The 23047-nt window shown below is 43.5% G+C and overlaps 1 protein-coding gene across 3 annotated transcripts; it reads right to left on the reverse strand.

Annotated features, from left to right (window-relative positions):
* Positions 1-1659: 1659 nt before the first annotated feature.
* TAF5L (TATA-box binding protein associated factor 5 like) lies at positions 1660-22981 on the reverse strand. 3 transcript variants are annotated; one of them, XM_063329058.1, is made up of 5 exons: positions 22827-22981; positions 17791-17935; positions 12811-12915; positions 9281-10005; positions 1660-3605 (listed from the first exon to the last, which is right to left on the reverse strand). In XM_063329058.1, exons 2-5 carry the CDS (start codon positions 17930-17932, stop codon positions 2808-2810), a joined length of 1770 nt encoding a protein of 589 aa, XP_063185128.1. In that variant the 5' UTR covers positions 17933-17935; positions 22827-22981; the 3' UTR covers positions 1660-2807. The 3 variants fall into 3 exon arrangements, with proteins under 3 accessions (XP_063185128.1, XP_063185127.1, XP_063185129.1); XM_063329057.1 differs by lacking the exon at positions 22827-22981 and adding an exon at positions 21994-22204; XM_063329059.1 differs by lacking the exon at positions 22827-22981 and adding an exon at positions 20422-21965.
* Between the last annotated feature and the right edge of the window lie 66 nt (positions 22982-23047).

The raw sequence follows: 23047 nt of genomic DNA on the forward strand, positions 1-23047 counted from the left end.
TCGCCCAGGAGGCGCGTGAAGCGAGCAGAGCTTTGCAGGGGAAGGAGTACCCAGTTACGTGACTGAGAACTGCCTTACACACAGACTCACAAGCAGCAACAGTCCCTGCTATGACACTTATTAATATTTGAGTGCATAACTTAAATGCTTTTGTGTTTTTTATGATATATATTTAAAACAGAAAAAGGAAGGGGTCTGTGCAAATGCAGACTTATTTCTGATATACACAGTTAATAGAGATTATGGTCCAAATTTTGGTAGACTTAATGGTACTCCTTCCTTCCGCTCATACTGTCCTCCCAATTCTGCCTTGAAATTCAGCCTGTCAATCAATTGCAGACATTTCTTATAGTCTAGATTATTTCCTGGCTTCCTGCCTCCAAACATTTACATTCCATGAGCACCAAAAACTGTCCACACAATACACTAAAGTTTGTAGGTTTGAAGCACATAACTAGTGACATTATTTTTGCAGCACCTCAGAAATCACTTTTACATCTTTTAGCCTATATATAATAGAATTTGCTTCCTAAGTTGCATTACTTGTTGCTTTTGTATGCAAAATACTTCAGAATCACCCAACTAATAAAAAGCCCAATTTCACTCAATTCCACCGAAGTACTATTTTAAAGGGAAACTTTGATTCTCTGCCCATGTCACCTTTATTTCCCCCCCACCTTTTGATTGCTGTTTGCTCTACTTCAGGACTGAAAGCCCAGCTGCTCTAAATCTAAACACTGCTCAGGATATATGGCAACAAACAGCAAAATGAGTTCCAGTGATCACTGGTGGAGGAGGAGGTGTCTCTAGAGACCTGCATAGCACAAAACATCAGCCATACCACCATCTCACACACTGCTTTTTTTTTTTTTTCCTTTTTTTTCTTTTTTTCAAAATGCCTGATCCTGGTCTGGGATTGTTGAGCTGCTTCACACTTTTGATAACCAGCTGTCAGAAGATTAGCAGTGCCACTGAACTCCAAGCGTACAGAGGGGATTCTGGTACTCGCAGACCTGAGCCACAGCACACACTGTTACTAATCTCAGAAAGGTCAAACGCTTTTCTGATAGAAGGTTTTGGTTATTTACCAACCTGAGGAGGAAGAAAGAAAAAAAAAAAAAGAAGCAATTGTGAGCTATCATCTAAACTCTTAGATTGTTTCAACGTTCTCAAGAGAAACCTCTCATGAAAGTCCAGAAGGTCTGAGGGAAACTGAAGGGAATTATCACTTAATACCGAGAGCCTACCTAGAAAACATTAGGATTGTCCTTTTGCTTGGAAGAGACATTTCAGACTGTCAAACTGCAGAGTAAATGTCACGCATTGCTACAGAACAAGACTTTTTGGTGCACAGCATCAACCTCAAGGGGTACCAGATCCTCCATGTGCATTTCAGCTGACCTACAAAGCTGTGTCAATACCCTACTCCATGACCTGCCAAGTCAGCTCTGTGGAAAGCAAGTAGGGGCATAGCAAAACAGCACACACCAAGTGAGCAAGACCACCAGATTCAGCCTCCAAGTGCCAAGCGGGCGCTGGAGAGGCATGCTCCTGCCCTCTCCTTCCCATGCAAGTCAGAACAAGTTTCCCAGAAAGGGACCAAACCATTTTTTTTTTTTAAACTAAATGCTTTTAATAGAAAACAAAATACAAAATAACTCTTTCCAGAAAGCAGAAATATTTAATCTCTCCAAATGACAAACTAGAACGTGCTTTTTCCATAGATCCTTGTTGTGAATGCTGATGATTTATCTCACAAAGTGTTCATGAAACTGATATTGCAACATTTTGAGAAAAATCCAACACTGGCAGAGCTGCCTCCGTGTATGCACAATAATTTAGTAATACTATTTTTTCCCATGTCACTTTGTGTGTCTCTCCCTGTCCCCCTCTCCCTAGACTGCCAACTTCCATTTATGGAAATATTTCTGTGAGGTGCAGTGGTGGATTGACATGCCCCGTTTCCATTAGGCGTCCAAACTTAGCCACTTCTATTGTGCCCTCCCTGCAGTCAAGGCAAGTTGTTTATTACCCTTAAAGCCACTGCTCTACCCCCACTGTCCTCCCGTCCTCAAAACACAGTGCAACCAGACTCAGAAAGATTCCTAATTAATGGAACATAAATACAAATATCACAGCTAGTACCAGGAAGCAAACCCAAATGACAATGCAGAGATGGGCCCCAACTGAGGTCAGATTTTCATCCCCTTACTAAAAAGGAAGATGGTATTTTCTACTTAGCTAGTCCAAAATATTCCAGAAATGCTATAGGGAGCTGTAATATTTAGGACCACTATCACTGTAGAAAATACGTAATGTTCTTTTAATATAAGGGTCTTAAAATGCTGGTCCTCTGCAATACCAGGAAAACAAAAGCAAAACAAAACAAAAAACACTGGGCCAGTAGTTCTCCACACACTCAAGCCTCAGTTAACAGTAGGTAAGATGTGCCCATCAATCAATGCAGGATATTTAAGTGCAGGTCAGCAGCTTATCTGGTTGGCAGTTTCATTTGTTTGGACCAGGCTTTTGGTTTCCCCAAGCTACTGGATTTCCTCCCCTTTTCCCCATCCCTACAAGTACAAGATTAGAATGTATATGTATTTTCCTCACTCCTCCTTTTTTCCTTATTCCATTCAACAGCACAGCCTTTTTGCGGACAAGACATTTTAAAGCATTTGCATCACTCTGAACATGCCTTTCAAGGGGGCAGAGGAAGAAAAGTGTTTCACAGTCAGTAATCTCAGCTTGCGATGGACTCTGGCATTCAATACACCCACCCATTTCCCTAAGAAAAAAAATAATAATTAATGTTCCTGATTTTCTTGTGCAATTCCAGTCACTAGAAGAAGATTACAGGCCATAAACTGTACGCTCAGTACATTATTCATTTGTCCGGTATATACACCAACCAGTTCACTGGAAGACCCATCTGCAGGGGCATTGCAGTAAGTGTTCCGAATGTCCCAGACCCGGACTGAATTGTCCATCGACGCCGAAGCAATTAAACTACTGTCGGGGCTAAAAGTAAGGCTGGTTATGTTGTCCGTGTGCCCCCTCAGTTCTTTGTAAAGAGTTCCTGAGGCCAAGTCCCACAGCTTTAGCCGCTGGTCTTCACCTGCTGATGCCAGGTACTTACCATTGGGAGAAAAGGCAAGCGCTAGCACGGGGCCACGGTGCCCAGTGAAAAGACGCACTGAGTTGCCTTGCTGAGTGCTCCACAAGCGCACAGTTTTGTCTGTGGAGCCCGTCGCTAAGTAGTTGGAATTGGGGTGGAACTTAACACAGTCTACGTCCGCCAAATGGCCTGCATATATTCGCAGTGGGTATGTCCGATCAAATGACCAGAGCCTTGCGGTGCGATCGTGGGAGCCACTGGCGAAGTACAGGCTGCAGGGGCTAATATCCAAATCCCAGACAGGATAGGCATGTCCTTGGTACAACACAGTGTTTGTAAAACTTCCGAGGTCCCAGTATCTGATGGACATGTCCTCAGAACAAGATAAGAGTCCTGAACTGTCTGAAAGGAACCTCGTGCTATACACGGGTCCACAATGTCCTCTCAGGATCTTCATTTCTGTGCCTGCGCTGTCATCCTCTTCCTCCTGGTTGGGGGAGGAGAAAAAGAAACAAGAAAGGAAAGCATGTTTATCTGTTCCACAAATACAGGAACCACCATGAGGAAAACAGGCAAGTATTAATATTGAAGAAGTTATTTTAGACATGGCCCATTGTGTGCAACTCTAAGATACAAACATTACAAGCACGTTTGCTACATCCAAGTTAACACTGAAAGAGATGGGGAGATAAGACTTTATGTAGAGGTTTTATTTTCATTGTGGGTAGCCTTGTGCTCACTCCAGAAGGCACCTTAACCTGGGATTGTAAGCAAATAGGAAAAAAGAAAAAAAAAACCTAGTACTTTATGACATTTTTCCACTTGCTAAAACATATGCTTATTCCCTATCCGCTCTCTACTAAACTTTTGGCTAAGAATGTCGAAACAGATCTTGGCATCTGCTCTTTTGGTGTGGTCATTATTGGAAGTGAATCTCACAGCAGAGAAAAAGAAGCACAGATGTCTTAAACAAAAGGCAGGAGATGGAAAGACAAAGCATATTTGACATGCTGTCTGCCGGACATTCCTTCTTAGTCCCACATGTGAACAGAAACCCAGTAAGGCCGTAACATCTATATCCATGCAAGATCCATCTGGATGCTTTCACATCCTCACCCTTCAAGAACAGCAAATGTATGCAGCTTATTTAGGTGAAAGGATCTATTTATAGGGTAGGAGAAGATGAATAATCACAGAAAGGATGGCACTGGTAACATTTTCATCCTGTAATTCTCCAATTCAAGTACCAGGACATAGTCAACAAGTAAAGGCTTTCACATTTAAAGACTATTCAGTGCTAAAGGAATCTCCCAATGGAGCATAACAGTCTCTGAAAGTATACTGAAGTAGCAACTCTTGACAATCAAAGGCTACAGACTGCACAATTTCCAACAAATCTCAAGAGAGCGTGTGTCCTTGCCCAAAAAGCTGGGGTCTCACTAACAGAGTGTGGGATAACCATGGCTTGGGGTGCACCTGTGTGAGACCTTAAGCTTGAGACCACCTTTCTTCAGGGCTGTCAGGCAGGCAGTTTTCCTCAGTACTGAATCAGTAACACTCATCCGCAGACAATCTCTGCACATCAAATTCAACACAACACCCTTTTGTTTGTGAGCAGCCCCTTTAACTTTTATCATCACAAACTGGCCCGTTTCCTGCCAAAGGAGCACTTCCTGCCCCGAGAGGAAACCAATTCCCCAGGGCTGCCGGACTGCTGACGACCAGCAGAAGTCAGTTCGTGGTGAGCAGCTCTCTTGGCTGACTTCACATCTCCCATCCCTCCGACCTCAGGACCCGCAGACAATTTTGCTTCAGACTTAGCAATAGCCCTGAAAGCCCTTCTCCTCCAGTGGTTTCAAATCTCACATCGGCAAGCAAACTCTGGCTTAGCTAGCTTGCCGCCTTCCTCCCATCTCAGCTGTGTGTTTAGTGGTAGGCAGCAAGCTGTGTTTAGCAATGCTAATTCTCTTCAGAGCAGTCAGTGCCCGTGGGAGTTTTATGATGTGGCTGGCAGCCAACTTCATCTCTACTATGGAGGTGAGGCAGAGAGAAATTGCAGGCACTAGCATGCAAAGCCCCATTCTTATTCAGATTGCTTTTTCTACCTCAGATAGAGCACTGCTTGCTGGAATCCACAGCATCTCTAGGCTATGTTACCACATTAAAGGAGAGAGGCTGATACCTGCAGCATTTTATACTATTTAATTATGACCATAAGATTCCTGACAAGTTACCAGTGGAAGCCCATTCAAGTTACTTATATTATACTACAGTTTCTGTAAATTCTGCAAGTGCAGGTACTTAATTTTATGCCTTCAAATTCATACAGGGCTTCTTGGGCTGTCTGCAAGCACACACTCTTTCTCTCTTACAAGGACCTACTCTTCTTTTTTTGTATTACAGCGGCAGCTTATTTGACAATGCCTTCTGCAGCATTCAAAACCACACTCCTATACGGTCACAGGTAGCAAATCTTATCCGACTTCTGTTTGACACCCACTTAGCGTAACAACTGCACACTGCTGTTACAGATCACCAAAGACAGTATACCTACAATGCTTCTGAGTCACTAAATTTTTCCGTTTCCTCCCTATCCAAGTTAGTCTGCTGACCAGATTAACAAAGCAGCTGGAAGTTCAGCCACTAAATTACTACCTTGCAGAACGAAGCTTCATTTCTTTGTCAGATCAAGCACACTCTTCCTTGCATTCCACAGCTACTACCATGTAGGTGAGCCTTTACAGCAGCTATAGAAAGGTTACAACCTGTGTTATAAATCAGCAGGGAGGCAGGGAATCTCTCTTCATATTTTTTTAGGATTCCAGTTTCACTCACTGAATATGTTTCCTGAATATAACATACCACTGGGCACTACACAGATATCCATTCTGAAAAGAAGAACTATCAAAACAGATTTTAAGTAATAGAACGGAACTGGAAAACCTACCAACATACTAAAATGAGCCAAGAAAAAAAATACTACTCTTCAACAGTGAACAGGAAATCTTCCTGAGCAAGTACAAGATTCCAAAAAATTGTATTATTAAGAAACTAAAAAGAACAAAAACGTTATCATATTCTGTTACACAGGACACCTTCCAAATGATACACTTATGGACAGACTGCCCAACTCATCAGCTATTACTTAAATCAGTAATGGATTTTGCATGACAGCCATCAGGACCCAGAAAAATTTACTGCTGATGCATTTAACCTTGAGAGCAGCAAACACTATCTAGCTGACAAAAATTATCTTGGTCTTCCACTCAGCAAAAATCTCAAGAGAATGAGTGAGCCTCAAAAAGTAACGATAACTTTTAAAAAAGCAAAACAAACAAACAAAAAAAATTTCACCCCCCGCTTTTTTTTTTTCCTAACTAGTAACAGGTTTCCCTGGGTGTCACCACCTCTCTCATCCTGCAGTGCTCTTCAGATGTCAAAAGGGAAGACCTCTTACCTGCCTACAGTAGGGATCTAAGAGGGAAATACAAGGGACTAGATACCATGGCTCTCTTTACAGGACATTTCTTACTGCTCCTTCCAGAATTCCCTCCCATCTGCCATCCACCAAGGTGTCAGCATCATCCCTGCCCACTACCACTTGAAGGACCACTACCACTCAAAAGCAGATCTTAGAAGCAGAGCTGAATGGGGTCAAGTCTTAGTCTTCACAGAATTTAAAGGTGGCCACTCTCAATACTTGAGAGTATTATTTTCCGTTGTTCATTTATGTAGTACCAGTGATAAGAATGGCAAAATTGCAAAGAGACAAACAGCACATCCATTTCCCCAGCTGCAAAACTGCATTTTTATACTGGACCTTAAAAGTAAGGCAGACTATAAAGTGGCATTTGTGAGATGCCACTATAAAGAAAACGGAATTACTTTATCCCCAAAGAGTAAGCCTCTCCTGTTTCCAAGAAGCAACACAACACTCGTGAAGTGCACTGGGGCATCACACTGAGCAAAATTCATTAAAATTACACCCAGTAGATGACTTTGACCTTACCGACACAAAAGCTTTACAGAGACTAGGAAAACGCATCATTCTCCAACACTTTTGCCAAGTCTCAACCTCATTGTTATATACATACAAAAAGAGTTAATAAACCCAATAGTCTAGTTGTAATGCCACTGTGAACCTGCCACCACTGAAACTCTCACTTTTAGACCTCTATATATTCATAAACAGACAGATCTATTTGCTTGCAGCAAATCAAAAACCAATCTGAGGATTAATTATTTCAGGCACTACTATTTAAATACAGTATCCAAAGCTAATTACACAATAGAGAAATTAACTAAAACAAACAATATGAAGAAATCTTACAGAAACCCAGCCAAGTTTAACATCCTCACAAGTTATTCTGTATCTGTGGCTTCTACTCCCATAGCACCCAAGCGGGTGCTGGTCTGTTCCCACCTACGACCCTGGGGGTGCCTGTGTATTTTCACTGAGGGCTTCCAGATACTGGAATTTATTTCCTTTGTAGTCAATAGGCTTTCATTTGCATTCAGGACACATAACCAGCAGTGTGTTCAGGCTGGTATCCTCCCTTAACTTTGAACTCCTGATCAGGTCACTATTTGTTTTGTCAGTGGTGAAGTTATTCAGGGCAATGACTTTGATCTGTGCTGGGCTTTGACCAGTTTTTGGTTTTAGACCTGTGCATAAATACTGCAGGATACACGAAATATTAAATAGCCAATGAGAGACATTTGTGCTCAAGCTTCCACAGCTGTTTCTTAATACACGTATGATATACAAGTATGTGCCTACGTGCCAAAGAAAGCTAAAACACACTCCTGATAACCTGGCAATATCTCACTTTTCTATAGTCTGGAGCCAAAGGAGGTGACCTGCTGATTTACCAGAGAAATTCTCCTGTCACAGGTTATTGACATTTGGTTTCCATGACAGGCAGCACACACAGTCACGTGTCCTATGGACTCTTGCAGCTTATAATGAAAACAAGTCCATAGATCCATGTCGGGCTGGTCTGACCCACTTTCCTGCTCACTCTGCAGAAAGGGTTAAGCTGGGAAGAGGTGAGCATGCCACTGTGCTATCTCACCTGGATGCCTGCCTCTCGTTCTCAAGCTGACTAACAAAGCAATCCCTAACCATAGATCCCTTCATCCAGCAAGCTCTCTGCACCCTTCCAAAATAAACAGAACCCTGCCACTAGGTATTTTTTATGAGAAGAAGAAAAAAACAGTGGAAAAAAGGATGTTTCTCCTGCTAAATGCTCAACACAAGAACAAATGAGGCTTTTTTTTTTTTTCTTCTTCAAGAAGGGAGTGATTAAACAAAGGAAGAGTCACAAATTCTGATCTCTAACCAGATACAAGATGCTACGTGGGCAGCTGTGGCGAAAGGGGAGGAAGGGCGTGACTAGAAGGCAAAAAAAAAAAGCAAACTAGAAGATGCTATCTAGCCTGGCATGTGAAGGCACACACATCCTTGTCCCTGTCTCCAGCAGTCCAGAGTGGGAAGCCTCTGAAGTTTCTACACCACAGATTCCTTAACAGAGCCATTTTGTGTAATTTCTCCATGATAACTCTTCACCTCCGGGTCAGGTGATTCCTTAAATATAGTTTTGCACTTAGGCATCCCTCCTTCTTCCTGAGGTCTCAGACCAGCCTCCTTTGTCTCTTTTCTTACTTTGTCTTTTATTTTCTTCTTCCTGCCTCTCTACCCTTCTCTCCACCCTTCTGACTGGTTGTTCTGAGCCAATTTCCTTTTAATTTTCTTCCTTTTAATTTTCTTCCACCACAGTGTGTTTTTACTGTTCGCATTTCCTTGTTTCATCTTCCCATCCATAAGAAGGCTCCTCAGGGAATGGAGCCTTGTCTAGTCACCTGTCCTTACTGAGCTGCCTGTGTACTGTCATCTGTTCAAGGACAGCTGTAGGAAGGACATCAGCACCCAGGACTAACAAACTATGATCCGAGCACAAACTCGTTGCACCTCAGTGCAGCATTTACAACCACTGCAGGAAAGAACAAGGATGAGAGCAGGCTACAGAATTTGTGCATCAAGGCAGAAAAGTTGTGGAACAGCCTCACAGTCCTTTAAGACATAACTAGATACTCCACAATGCATGCCCCAAATCCTCAGCAGAAAGGGTAGGGTTAAAAAAAAAAAAAAAGTATCCAGACCTCCTCATCCAGGATGTCACAAGCCAGGCGGATGCGCGACACATCAACGAGGTGGGGCTCAGATTTTAACTTCCGGGAACGCAGGCTCCACAGCTTCACACATGAATTATCAAACCCAGCAGCGAGCAGCTTGCTATTTGGTGAAATCTCTGCAGTGTTCAGCAACTGCTCCGTGTTATAGAAGGCATAGAAACAGATGGTCGTTAACGAGGGGGGCCCATCCTTGACACGTTTAATGCTGTCCTGCAGTAAATCCAGCGCCGCCTCATTCTGCAGAATGGAAGCCGGCACGTCACTGGGTTCCAGGCCGTTGCTCTCGTTGCGCGAGGAGCTCCCACCGGCGTAGAGCTGGTAGTCAGTCCTCTTGGCAGGCTGCACATCCAGGTGAATGTGCAAGGTCAGGACTTTGCACAGGGCGTTGTTGTTGTCACTTTGGAGGTAGCGAAGAAGGTAGTTGTAGCTGTCCTCTTGAAGGCGGATGACATACTTGTTGTCCAGAAAAGCCCGGAGCTTCAAGTTGGACAGGATATCTTGAATAGTCATGGTAGTCTGCAACTGCTCAATGATATCCTTCTGGCTGGCATTCTGCAAGAACATGCCATGGAAGCGGCTGTAAAAACTGTCCACTGTGCTTTTTAGGCCATTCTGGACCATGTTCAGATGGAGGTAGACAAAGAGGGGATACAGAAGAGGCATCACTTCATGGCTGTGCTGAGAATCTGAATCTATATTAAAAAAAATCAAAAAAGAAAAACAACTTTGAACGATTTCTCAACCCATGTTCTACTGGGAATAAAACAGAGCAAGGACAATTACTGCAAAAAGCCTTGACAGTGGCATCAGAGAGCAAGCAAGAGGAGACTTTTGTTCGCTCATCTACATGAACCTCTTCTGTCACCTAAAGGGGATACACAGTTCCTATTACAGACCCAAAGAAAGATTTTCAAGTCAGTGAAGTATGCTGTCAAAACAAAATGCAGAGATTTCAAAACCCTTTTTAGGTGTGGGCCAGCTATTAAATTACCACCTCAAACTACATGACAGCTGAATTCCTCCCCTATTTATTTATGCCCTCTGTTTATTGCAATAGATGGACTTTAGAAGTTTAAAATACTATTTAACATGTTTAAGTCAAAATTATTTACCTAGCTTCTGCAGGACTGAACTTTGGTGGCTTTTTTTCCTTTTGGCTTCAATAGCACTTGCATGTGATGCTTTGGATGGAAACGATTTGTCTTTGGTGGAAATGAAGCTACAGTTTCCAAAAATGTATTGCAGTATGCTGTGCTCCTGTTTTATTTCTGTGCCTGCTCATGTGCATGCTCTCTCTCCCCCCCCCTCGCTCTGCCAAGGCAAATCCCAGCAGTAATTCCTAGCACACAGTGTAACAAACTCCCGATTAGGCTGTGCTGTACCTTGCAGAGATTAATCTGTGCAACAGCTCCACCCCTCCTGCATCAGCTTCTTTGGGCTTTTTCCCCCCCACATTCAGGCAGCTGCAGGGAGCTCTAAGGAGCAGAGCCCTGCCACAAAATGCTACGGCAGCATACAGGGACAGAATAACAAGGTACCAGAGGACCAAATCACTGCAACAAAATAGGCATTGCCAGTCCTCAAACGGCATTGCTTCTTTTCAGCTTGTTCTTCCCTCCTGCCACTCACCAACACGTATTCTTTTTTCCCCCCCCTTTCCATTAGGTTACTTTTCCTCTCCTGTTGAGCACTCTCAGACTTCTTCTGGTCCACACTTTGCCTCTCTCCCATTTCTATAGGTGTAACTACAGTGAGAGTGCAGTGCGTATATTTGCATACTTTGGCATCATTCTCCTTTCTGTCCCACTGAAACTGGGCCAGAGCTAGTGAAACCAGTGGTCTGTGTATAGTAAAAGCTCTAAGCAGCCAGCAGGTGCTCTTTGCTCTGCAGCTGCTCTAGTCCAGAAATGCAACAAGAGGAAGGACCTCACTCCGCAGTGGGGGAAAAAGGGAAGAGATGGAAGTTGTCAGAAACAGGAACAAAGAAAACGTTCTTGAGGAACATGTGAAGAAAGGTTACAGAAGGTGGGTAGCCTAGCCTAGAGAAGAATAGGGGGCTATCCAACTGCTGCCTTCAGTACCCAGTGGGACATTATTGGGGAAAAGGAGCCAGCCTCTTCTCCGATGTGCTCAGTGAAAGGACAAGAGGCAAGCTGCTGCAAGGGAAATTCTCACCAAATTGCTCAGCCCTGCAGCTGGGGCCCAGAGGTGCAGAGCAATCTCTGCACTTTCTGATTTTTCAAAACCCGGCTGGACAAGGCCCTGAGCCACCTGATCAAACTCTGATCTTTCCCTGCTTTGAGCAGCTAGTTGAACTACAGACCTCTGGAGTAATCCTAAATTATTCAGTGGTCCTAGTCCCCTGCCCACTCCTCAGTGCCCCTGGCAGCAGGCATCACAGAAATGGGAAGTGTCCTGTGGTGCCTTGTGGCTGGCTGGCAAGTTACTCCCTTGCAGGAACAGAAGCAGTTCACATGTGTAAGAAATCAAAGCGAGCAAGAGGGACAAAAAAATAAGAAAACAGTTGACCTGAACACCAAAAACATGCTTAGCACTTCCAAGTGGTATTTAAGCCACTGAACAGAGCAGTCATAATTCTCAAAAATCTATTAAATCATACAGATTCACCTCCAATACTAAAGTGCAATGGTGTTGAACTGCTCTAGGTGGCAAGGCTAAGACTTCACTATTTTCTGCTTCTGCCTTCCTGCCTGCCTCCTTCCCTTTCCCTTCCACAACTATCAGGAATATTAATCCTAGTGTTATGCACACTGGGATCAAATCCCTACAGTGGATAAATGTAGATGTGCTCAAAGGCTGGAGGAGTGGCAACCTCACCTTCCTTGGTACTATTATCTGAAAATCTTATCTGCTTTCTGTTTCCCACATTTGGGACTCATAGAAGAAATAAGGACATTCCCAGGAGTATCCTTTTTTTTAAAAAATTTATTTACTAAAAAATAATTTAAAAAATATTGTGATTTTCTTCTGCATCACACTACAGAATGAGAATTTTTTTCTTTCAGTCACAGAGCTCCAGTCTCAAAGCCAGTACAGATAAATTTAAGGGAACAAATTCTCCCCTAAAAATCTAGACCATCATAAAAATCTGCCAATTATGAATAAAATTAAAAGCCCTAAACTAGGAGACAGCAGAGAACTACACTCATTTCTAAGTTTCCTGCCTTCCACATAAAACATTATCATCTTCCCTCTTCTCCTGTATATGTATGTGGTTGTCCAGATCTACAAACACCAAATGCTTGAACAAGAAAGGGCAAACAGTCAGCTATCTACAAAAGCCAGAGGTACTCAGCATGCAGAAAACAATTAAAAAGAATTTAAATATTTCTAATTGCAGTAACTGAAATCTCAAAACTAGAAATCAGAAGACTGTTAGAGACATGATTTTAAATTTTATTAAGTTGTTCTCTACTTCTTGAAATGACAAAAAAAAAAATCATCTACTTTCCTCTTCCTTGCTTCCTGATATTTACCTGTGAGAAAATTGCGTAATCGTCCAAATTGTACTTCATATTGCTGTGGCTCTGCCAGGCAGGGAGCTGCAGACACAACGTTGGCACAACCAGATTCAGATTGGACTGTGAAATAAAATAAGTAAACATTAAATAGGGATTTAAGGAGTTTTGCATGTGTGTCTGGAAACAAAGCATCTCATAAAATTCAAGGTAATGCAGCCACCAAAACAACATTTCATCTTTCAAACTGTCCAGGGATGACATAGTCCCAAGCACCTAAACATGTCATTAAACAACCTACACAGATCATGAATGAGAAAGTATACTGAAAGCTTAAAAAAAAAAAAAACCCGAACTAAAAACCTCAAGCAACTCACCTGCTCCCCCCAGAATACATTTTTAAGTTCTCAAACACAACTGTAAGTTCCCAAGAAATTCAGAGTAACACTGTCCTAGATCCCTTAACAGTTTTACAACATACTCAGTGGTTTTACTACTTTGCACTCAGAAAAGATGAAGAAAGCAATCTACAACTTTCTCCAAAACAAAGTTTCTTTTTCAGCAGGACCCACCAACCACCATGGACAGAATGTCTGCAGTGACACTACTTCAGAGTCTGAAATTCCTTGTCCCAATCAGTGTCATTTACTAGTCTCCCAGAGGTGGTGGTGAAAACACACTGAATCTCTAAGCAAACACTTAGTAGTTTTTAATCAAAATGTGTCCTCTTCCCTGAGGATTTTAGGTTAAAGGGCAGCTGGTGTCTGACCACAAACCCAGTTGTTATGGTCTCCTGAGGTGGTGTTTAACTGATTTTCAGAACCAGTATCAACTCTGATAAAAGTGGTTCTGAACTATTTAGAAAAGGAACTGGCTGCTTCTTCTCTGGCACCAAACATTCACTCTTCTGATAACCTCTCAGAATCCAACAGGGAATTTTGTGTGAGTTTACAGCCACCCACCAACATACGCTACGCATATACAAATACAAGTGATTAGAAACACAAGTTACAAAATTATAACTAATGTTTATTTGTCTGCTCTTCTAAGAGCAACAAGCAAGGCAAGGCATTTCACTGTTTTCCCTTCCTAATTTTTTTTTCCAATTCATAACTGTTTTCCCCTCCACAAAACCTATTTTCATTACTCTCAAGTCCCTCGACTTCTTTCAGTCTCTCCTGCCCCCCACCGCTTTCCATCCTCTCTCTTTGCCTTCCGACTCCCAGTTGATCGCTTTTTGTTCCAGCATTTGGCTCGCGCACAGAAGCACAACTCTGACAGCTTTGGAAGTCTATAAACAACATCATCAAATGTTCACATGCTAAAGAGAGATAGGCCAGCCTCCAGCTTGTCTCAATGCTTCTAATTAGAAAGAGATCAGCACATGGTGTACGTTCAGGCAGCCTGTCACTATTCTCCCTGCCTTCTCTCTCTCTGGTAAGACACAGGTCTATCTTCCTGGAGCTTATGGAAATACAGGAGGGATGTTTACCAACTCTGCAGGGCAACCTGAATTGAGCTTTGGAAACAAACAGCTGGGCTGTGCTCATCATCCCCTCACCAGAAAAAACCAAATACAGATTCCAGCACCAATTCCCTATCTTCTCTCAAATCAGTTTAGAAATAAACAAGTACAACCTGTTGAAAGGTACAGATACGCTGTGCTTTTTAGAGCCTGGCTGCTTCAGAAACTCAAAGCTGGTAATAACTCCAGGCTCACATAACAATATTACTTAACAACTCAAGTAAAAAACTCTGCTATTCGGACTGAAAATTTAATATAATCGATACTCAGCAAGAGAAAGTAAACCACATGCATGCACTAACTCAAAAATGCTTAGTAACAGTTTTCAGTGTCACTCATACTACTCACTGTAAAAGCAGAGAAAAACAGAAATATGAGGGCCTGTCTTTTATGCTACGTCACAAGGTTATGTACAAGGGTCAGCTCTTCACAGAGTTCTGGTGGCCTCGTTTCAGCAGGAATGGGAGTGACTTGCTACCTTGCTCGTGCCATGCAAACACAATTTACCGTCCTTGGCTTTATGAAGTGCTCCCTCCATGCCACCTATAAAACTTTCTCTGCACAAGCAACTTAATTCCAAAAATTAAGATGTTCTTCATGCTTCACAAAGAAGAACATCACCTTTGGCTACCTACCCTGGAACAGTCTGACTCGGCAATCATTGTGCCCTAACTTTTTCAGTAATGATACCATCAAGCAAATGGTAAACGAAGCGTACATACCAGACAGTAATAACAAGTTCAAATTCCCATTCTTTTCCTTCCCAAAACTTTACACCAACCAGAACTGCAAAAAGGATCAAGAGCTCAACTGATTCCAAAACAAGAGTAAGACTTCAGGCGTATTTTCCTCTTGGTTGAAATAAAACACTGGCCATACCCTTCTTATACATTAATAAATCTACCATAGCTTCTTTTCCACCTTCCTCGGTGGTCATAAAAACATCTATTGAAAACATCTGCTCCTTGACTTCACTTCCAGTAATTGCAGCCAGCTATGTGACCTGATACCAAATTCAAAGGAACTCGCTCCTAACTCAGGGATATCGACGGTACCCTCCTGGTTTGTGCACTGGCTGTGGGCAGCATTGCTTCCAGCTAACAAATGTGCAGCCAACTATAAACGCTGTTGAACAGCAACCGATTCCTCTTTTACGTGAGTGTGACGACGTATAATTTTACATTATTTCAGATAGTCCTAGGTATTGATAGCATACTATGGGCAGTATTAGAAGAACATGTTCTTAGTCACTCATTCTGTCCTCAAATATTCTTCTAGTTTTCTACAGAAATATGGCTTAGTCACGAGGAAGCTCTGTGGGGTATTTTACTGCAGATGCGATCAGACAGGCTGCTAGATAATCTCATCTGGGCTCCCTTTCCCACAAAAGGTTGGACCAGATGATCTTTCGAGGTCCCTTCCAACCTGGGCTGCTCTAGATTCTGTGAAAACAGACCTGTGCAGATACAGCAAGTATATGAAGCAATGGAGAAGGGCTGAACTGAAGAGACTCTGGAAGACGACAAAAACAAATGCTGAGATAAAACTGAGAAAACTGTTTAAAACCAAAACCAGAGGACATTTTTCACTGCGAAGGAAGAAATCACAGAATTGAAAACAGAAGTAACTCTCCCATTTATATGGGCTGATTAATTTAAAAGTCAAACAAAAGAAAAGAGCTGAACAGAAAGAGCAAAGTGAGTTTTATTAAGGAACAAGCAAAACATCTTCAGAAAAAAAATATTTGATCACTTTCCCTGAAATAAAGCAATGCAGGCTTTAGAATCTTGTCAGTTTTTATCCAGTTTACAAAACTAAGATGACTGCAGCAGAAAGTATTTTCAGACTCTGTCATCAGAATAAGTACAAGCTGCGTTTTTCAACAGTCATTCATGGAACTGCAGCATACTCACTGACAGCTTACTACGAGCATGTCTGACAAGAAGAATTAGTAAGCAGCCGAATACATGAGAGCAGACCATTTTCAGTTCTAATGAAAACTGATGACTAAGTTCTGAATCACCATCCACAAAACCCTTGCACTGGCAAGAAGATACAGACTAACAACAAGAATTTAGTAATAACATTTGGTGGATGATTAGTAAAAAGAGAAAACCCAATCACACACTCATTCACACTCTTTACTGAAACTTTTTTTTTCCCCTGCATGATGCCATATGTGAGTGCAAGGTCTTGCAATCCAATTCATCTCTCTTACTTCAGATACTCTTGTGTCCTCCTGGTATGGATTGGTCCCAAGTTCTAATCCTGTTTCAACACTGACCTTTCTACCGACCTCTTCCGTAAAATCTCCCATCAAAACCAACTCAGCATTTTACTTTGGTTTCATTCTTTCCCCATCTGCCCCAGTATTATTTCAGGGATCTGTAACAAACTTCCAATAGTTACTCTGAAAACAGCAAGAAAACTAAAAGTACTAAGAAGATGCAAGTCACTTCTAATAACAAAATATTACCCAATTTCCTTTAGGCCCCTGAGAGTGTCAGCCTCGACACTTACCCACAAGTCACTCATCTCTGGATTCTAACTATGGCAAAATATTCTAGAGGTGGAAAGAGCTATTTTGGCATCCAGTCTTATCTAGCTACAAGCACAGAGTTATACAGCAACTGACATTTTGTCAAATCAAGCTGTATCACAAGTAACTAACGTCTCCACCTGTCTTAGTCACAATCTAGGCAGTTTCATTATCAGAAAACATTTCCTCCTTGCATTTTCACTCAAAGGTCAGCCCAGAATTTTCTACTACTTTCACAAGAAAATTTAATCTTTATAACCTCCACATTGCTTGCATCCTTTCAATATTTGTGTGTGCTCAAGCAGTAGCATAGTTTTTTATAACAACATAATAATTACAATGAAGACTGCCGCAGACAGGATTTTAAAAGCAGGTAGCGTAGCAGTAGTCAGAAACCTTTAGGAAAGAGAAGAAAGGGCATGGAAGGAAATAAACTGTCTCATGCACTAAAGGGGTGTTTTTTTCAAGTGACAGAGCAGAGCTTTCACAACTAGAAAGCAAACAAGGCCAGAGAAAGAAACGGTATGTATCACTTCCATTTCAGATGATACAGCTCTCCTGGAGTACAAAGGTACAATGGAATTTCCCACTTCTACTTAATTCCTCATGTACGTTCTTCTCACCCCCATCCCAAAGCACCACTACTCACCAGACCTCATGTTCTTTGGAATACAACATACGCATTTTCCACTACCACAACCTGGTATTTCAGTCTGCTGATTCACAGACCACGAATCTCACCTTTTTACACTTTCATCCACATTTTCGCTCTTCAGAAATTTGTAACTCACACCAACTTCACACTGGGAAATTTCTTTATTTCGAAAGAAGTGCTGTCCATACGTGCAGACAAATTCACATAGTTACCAATACACATACTCACACTTGTCACAACTCTGCCAAGAAGCATAGATGGAAAATATGATAGGATTACCTGTGAGATTAGCTGCCATCTCTTCAGCAGTCTGACACAGCCTCAGCCCTTGTTTTAGGGGACCTTCTGAGTCCACATACTGACGGCGCTTGAGGTAGCAGGACACTGCCATCTGAATCTGTTCTGTGCGTACGCGTTTCATGACCTCAAAAGAAAAGAAAGAGATGATGGGGCTCTTGCTGTATATGCTAAAGCTGACAGAGAACTAACGGCTCAGTATTTTCATTGCTGAAGTCAAACAACTTCAATACTGAAGTATGAAACAAAATCTTTAGGCATGTGCCTCTCAGTAACTACACGCTTTAAATCAGATCCACAAAAATAGTTTGCTGCCTAATTCTACTAATTTCACAGAGGAATCCAAAATACTTTTGAGGATTCTAGACTTCAGGTCACCACTGCAGCTTTAGTATCTGATTTTGTGAAAAATTAACTCACAAAAAAATTTTACGGATTTTTTACAGTAGCAGTTTGGATATTCTTCAGTCATTTTCTGATTCCTCTGCTTGACAAAATGATACCAAAAGAGTCAAGGGAATGAGAAATTAACATACAGGAAGGAAATTTCAGAATCATAATGCTTTAAATAGCACAACTTTTTTACCTATTTGGGGAGTCCAAGAAGCAATAGCTTATCGCCTGAACTTAAAGGTTAGAGCCACACTTCTGGCCCTTCAGTCAGCTAAGTCCCCAGAAAAAAAAAAGGGGGGGGAGGATTAAAAACAAAAGCAGAGCCTTCTGCTTTTTTTGCCTGCTGCCTTATATCTAGGGCCTCCCTCCTACAAAGTTTTTTTTTTTTTAAATTTCTTTGAAGTTTCCTTTATATAAGTTTTGAAAGACATCCTCACAAACACCAAAAGGAGCCTGATGCTAGATTTTAGCCTCTGGCTTGTAATAAAAGAACCTCAGCAAGATGAATGCAATAGCTCCCCTGCTATTTGAGTAGTACCCGACTGCCACCAATCCTTTGCAATACCCATCCATTTTACACAGATGTTTAGATAACCTAAAAGGCTTTAAATAAAGCAGAACTAAGCAACAACTTTATTCTGTCAAAATAATAGGTACGGGCTGCCTCGAGACAGTTCTATACCTTACAGCCCCTCTGCCACAAGGCCTGCGTACATTCTACAAGTGCACATGCTTTGAGTAGCTAAATCCAATGAAACACAAATTTTCAGAGACAGGCAAGGATGCCCATTCCTCTCCCTTGTAAGAACCATATTTCTAACAAAATGTCAGCTTTAAAAATATGATCATAAATGAGCCTTTTCTAATACCCGTGCACACTTTAGTGCTTATCCTACTTGTTAGAACAATAAGCCCTCTGTGGGGTTCCAAGTGGACAGGATGCAAGGTTTCAGCAAGTTACTTTAAACAGATATGGGGAATTGCAAGCCCATATGCTCTGGGGAAAACCTTATTTTCCATTCGTTCTCACAGGTGAAATAACTGTTGAGGGTGGGGAAGGGGCATCAACAGCTGTGGAGCTTTCAAAGCACTTCCAGACAGACCTATTAAAATCATGGGTTTCAATCACAACTTTATCCATTCCAAAAGCAAACTTCCTTTTCATCTTCCTTGCAATTAAAGAAATTATATTTGAGACTTACACTGCCTCAAATATAACACCTCTTCTCCTTCACAAAGTTGTAGGAAAGACAGAATTCTAATGAAGACCATGAAGAAGGGTGGCTACCAGGACGGACCAGCATCTTGGCACCCTCCTAAAACACACCCTGAACTAAGCTTCACAAATGTATTACGTTGCCATTCCGCATTTCAGTTAGCGGCATGGACTCACACACAAGGGACTTGCCCAGGTCCACACTACTGCCTCTGCATGCAGTCTGCCATACAGCTTAGGTTTGGGCAGCAACTTAATTATATTTGAGATGCTCTCACAGATGCTTATTTCAGGTCTAGAAACCATTTTGGAGAGTTTGCATTCGATTGTTGTACTTGGCTTATAACCCAAAAGAAACTCACTCCCAAAACGGCATGGAACAGATTCAACTAAATGTTTCTGAAGTGGTTTAGTCAGTCAAAACTGTGCAAATCAGCCTCAGGTCTGTGGTTCAATTGCAAAGAGAGAGAATCTAGAAATATCCTTGCCCATACTTTTTTGCTTCAGTTACAGGATCCATTTGCGCTAGGTTAGATTTGAGGAGAAAACCCTTATTCATTATGGCACAGCATGCATGCACAGATAATTCCTCAGCAACTCACAATGGATCGGAGAAATAGAAAACTGGTGCGTGAAAGATGCGGAACTCCAGAGGACCCTTTGAAATGACAGTGACAAACAAGAGAGCACTGAAATCAGCCTTTTTAAGCTGCTGAATGAGCAGATGACCAACATAGAAAATGGTAAATGTTAAAGAATAGGCAAAAAAAAAGGCAGTAAGTTACCCAGTAGTCTCAAATTCTAACACCAGGATCAGACATTTTAGCAGCAAGAGAGAAGGGCCTGGGAAAGGAGCAGTCAGTCGCTGGCAGCTGATTCAAGTCCAAGCTTTTTCAGAGCTTTGAGGATAACAGGGAAGCCCCAGTTTCTTTAGCCAAAATTAGCAAGGTGGTATTTGCAGCTGCTTTATGCAACCTGTACAGTTTCTTGCTCCCCTCGCATACCTTATATACTCCTCCCGGCGGTCAGAGTAGTGGGTGTTACGAGCAGTATCTCAAGGAGATCTTTCCCCACTCCCAGGTGACAGAACAGGAACTACCTTACAGGAAATGCACCTTCACCAAGAAACACCCATTGGCATCAGACACGCTGTCACCCCTGCTTTCGTTTCAGGTCTTGTTTTTTCATTCACTTTGTGTTTATACTTCAGTGTTACAAAGAGCAATGTCACAGGGGCAGGGAAAGCATTCATGAGAAGTGCAAGAAGAGCAAAACCAACATTCCTACAAATATCCTTTATCAAGCCTTCAAAATTAGAGCATATCATAAAATAAACATAAGGACAGCCTGCCAAAATGCCTTTAACTGTGTTCAAGCTGAGCTAGTTCACAACAGGTCAACGATGCAAAACTTAAAGGCAAAAAAGGACAAGCCTGCCATTTTAACCTCCAGACACTTTTAGGACTCTCGCTCTCATTGCTGAAGAAGTCTCCAAAACACGAAACAAACTGAACATATATAGCATTCCCTGTCCATGGCTGCAGAAAGGCCTGCAGAAAGATTGAAAGAATTGTTCAGAAGTCCCAGATGCCTCGTTCTTCTCAAACAGACAGAGAGAACAATAAATACTAATGCTATTAACTGTTTTTACTGATAAGCAAAATACATAAGGAAAGAGAAAAGAAAAATCAATCACATCGGGAGTCTGCAGAGCTACAATGCAGCGTCTTCTGCAGTGTCACAAATTGGAGCACACGTACACAAAAAAAGATATTAGGTTAATTTTTTTGAGGAACCAAAGCCACTGCAGAAACCCAGAGGAGAGGCCACTCATACAAAACACAAGTTCCTCTTTCCTAGAAAAGCTGGAAGTTAGCTGTGTGCCAAGCATTGGGCCAAGGAAATTAACTTCCTGCCCATGCTATATCTCAGGTACAGGTTTAGGCAGATTCCACGGCCTTGAAATATTACCAGTACAGACACACGAAAAAGAGCTTGAAAACTAGCGCTGGAAAAGCTGCTTTTAAAGACTGCCTTCCTATCCTGATGCTGGGCAGCAGTCTCTTCCTTCCAACAGGCTGAGGAAAGACCTGTGAGCATCAGAGAAGAACCAAGAACAAGCAATCTTTAAAAAAAACCCACCACCCAACAATAAAACAACCCACAAAAGCACAGTCTCTTGAGTACTGAATAGTTTCTACTGGGAACTGCATCTCAGGCCTCAGTTGTGGAAAGAAAAGTACCATTTTTTTATCCATTATTCCTACAGGTGAAATTTGGAGTCTACCAACAATACTAAAGCACCGAATTTTTAATTTTGTGACATTAAGTCGATCTAAGGTTTACAAAATTGCAGAATAAACAAGATAAGGATAAACTGACACAAAGATCAGAACCTAGAGCTGAGGGGCTTCACACACGCAGCAGCTGCCATTCAGAAATGCAGGCAAGCAAACACGGCAAGTTGACATGGAGACTCGGCGCGGTGGTGGTGCAAAATAGGACAGCAGAGCTATGGAGAAGGCTTTTGCCCAAGCAGTGGCGGCGATCAGGTGAGGAAAGCAGAAAAGAAACACCTGTGACTTTAGAAGAGCCTGCATCCACTTCCACGGCACCTAGATTCGGCTCAGCGTCCACGGGTGAACCTTTGCCAATTCCAGTGTTGGTTTTGCCCCGAGGACAGAGCCAAAGGCCGGGCTTCCCCCCGTCTGAGCTCCTGCGGGCTCTCCGGGCCGGACACCCTTCCCTCTGCCCCCAGCACCCACCGCCCGCCCCCAGCCTCCCCCACCCGGCCCTCCTGCCCTCCCCGCAGCGGGGCTGCCGGACCCAGCCCCCCGCTCGCCTTTAGGCCCCGCCAACAGCCTCCCCAGCCCGGGGCCCACCGGAGCCCCTCGCCCGCCCCGGCCGCGGGTGGGCACCGCTCACGGCTCGGGGCGCTGAGGGACGGGCACTCGCTGAGGGGACGCGAGAGTGAAAGTATTCCCCCATCAGAATTAAAAATGAAAAAAAAAAAAAAGGGGAAAAAGGGAAGAGAGATGGTGCGGTAAGAAACAGCTAATTAAACCCACGCACTTTTTAAGGGGGGGGGGATAAATATATATATATATAATAAAGAGAGCCCACCCCGCGACCTCCAGGCGCAGGGAAGGCGCCCGGCCCTGCCCTCACCCGGGGCTGCCCCCGCGGGCCGCGCCCGTGCCCGAGGCGCGCCCCCCCCCCCGGGGCCCGCCGGCCTCCCGGGAGCCGCCTGCCGGGCCGGGCCGGGCCGGGCCTGCGGGCCTCCGCCACGAGGCGGCCCGGCGGGACGCCCGGGGCCCGCTCCCGCCGCCGGCCGGCGCCGCGCACCGCCCCCCCCCACCCCCGCGGGCCTCAGGCTTCCCGCAGCCCCGCGCCGCTCCCCGGCACTCACTGAGCATCGCAGGCGGCGGCGGCGGCGGGAGGCGGGGGCCGGCGGGGCCGGGGGGGCGCTGTCACTGCGCCCAGCGGAGCCAGGCGCTGCCGGCGGGCGCGCCGCCGCTGCCGCCTCCCCTGGGTGCCGGTGCCGGTGGTGGCGCTGGCGCGGCCGGCGCTGCCCGGGGTCCGGCAGCGGCTGGCGGCGGCGGCCGCTCCATGGCTGGCTGACACACGCCG

Source organism: Chroicocephalus ridibundus, chromosome 3, assembly GCF_963924245.1.
Source record: "Chroicocephalus ridibundus chromosome 3, bChrRid1.1, whole genome shotgun sequence".
In the NCBI taxonomy this organism is placed as follows: domain Eukaryota; kingdom Metazoa; phylum Chordata; class Aves; order Charadriiformes; family Laridae; genus Chroicocephalus; species Chroicocephalus ridibundus.

Coding starts and splice junctions, on each gene's coding strand:
- TAF5L (XM_063329057.1), bottom strand. CDS start 22,017: ATGCAGGCTCTTCTAAAGTCACAG. Junction 12,916..17,790: donor GATGGCAGCTAATCTCACAG/GTAATCCTATCA, acceptor TTTATTTCACAG/TCCAATCTGAATCTGGTTGT. Junction 3,606..9,280: donor GTGACATCCTGGATGAGGAG/GTCTGGATACTT, acceptor TCCCCCAACCAG/GAGGAAGAGGATGACAGCGC.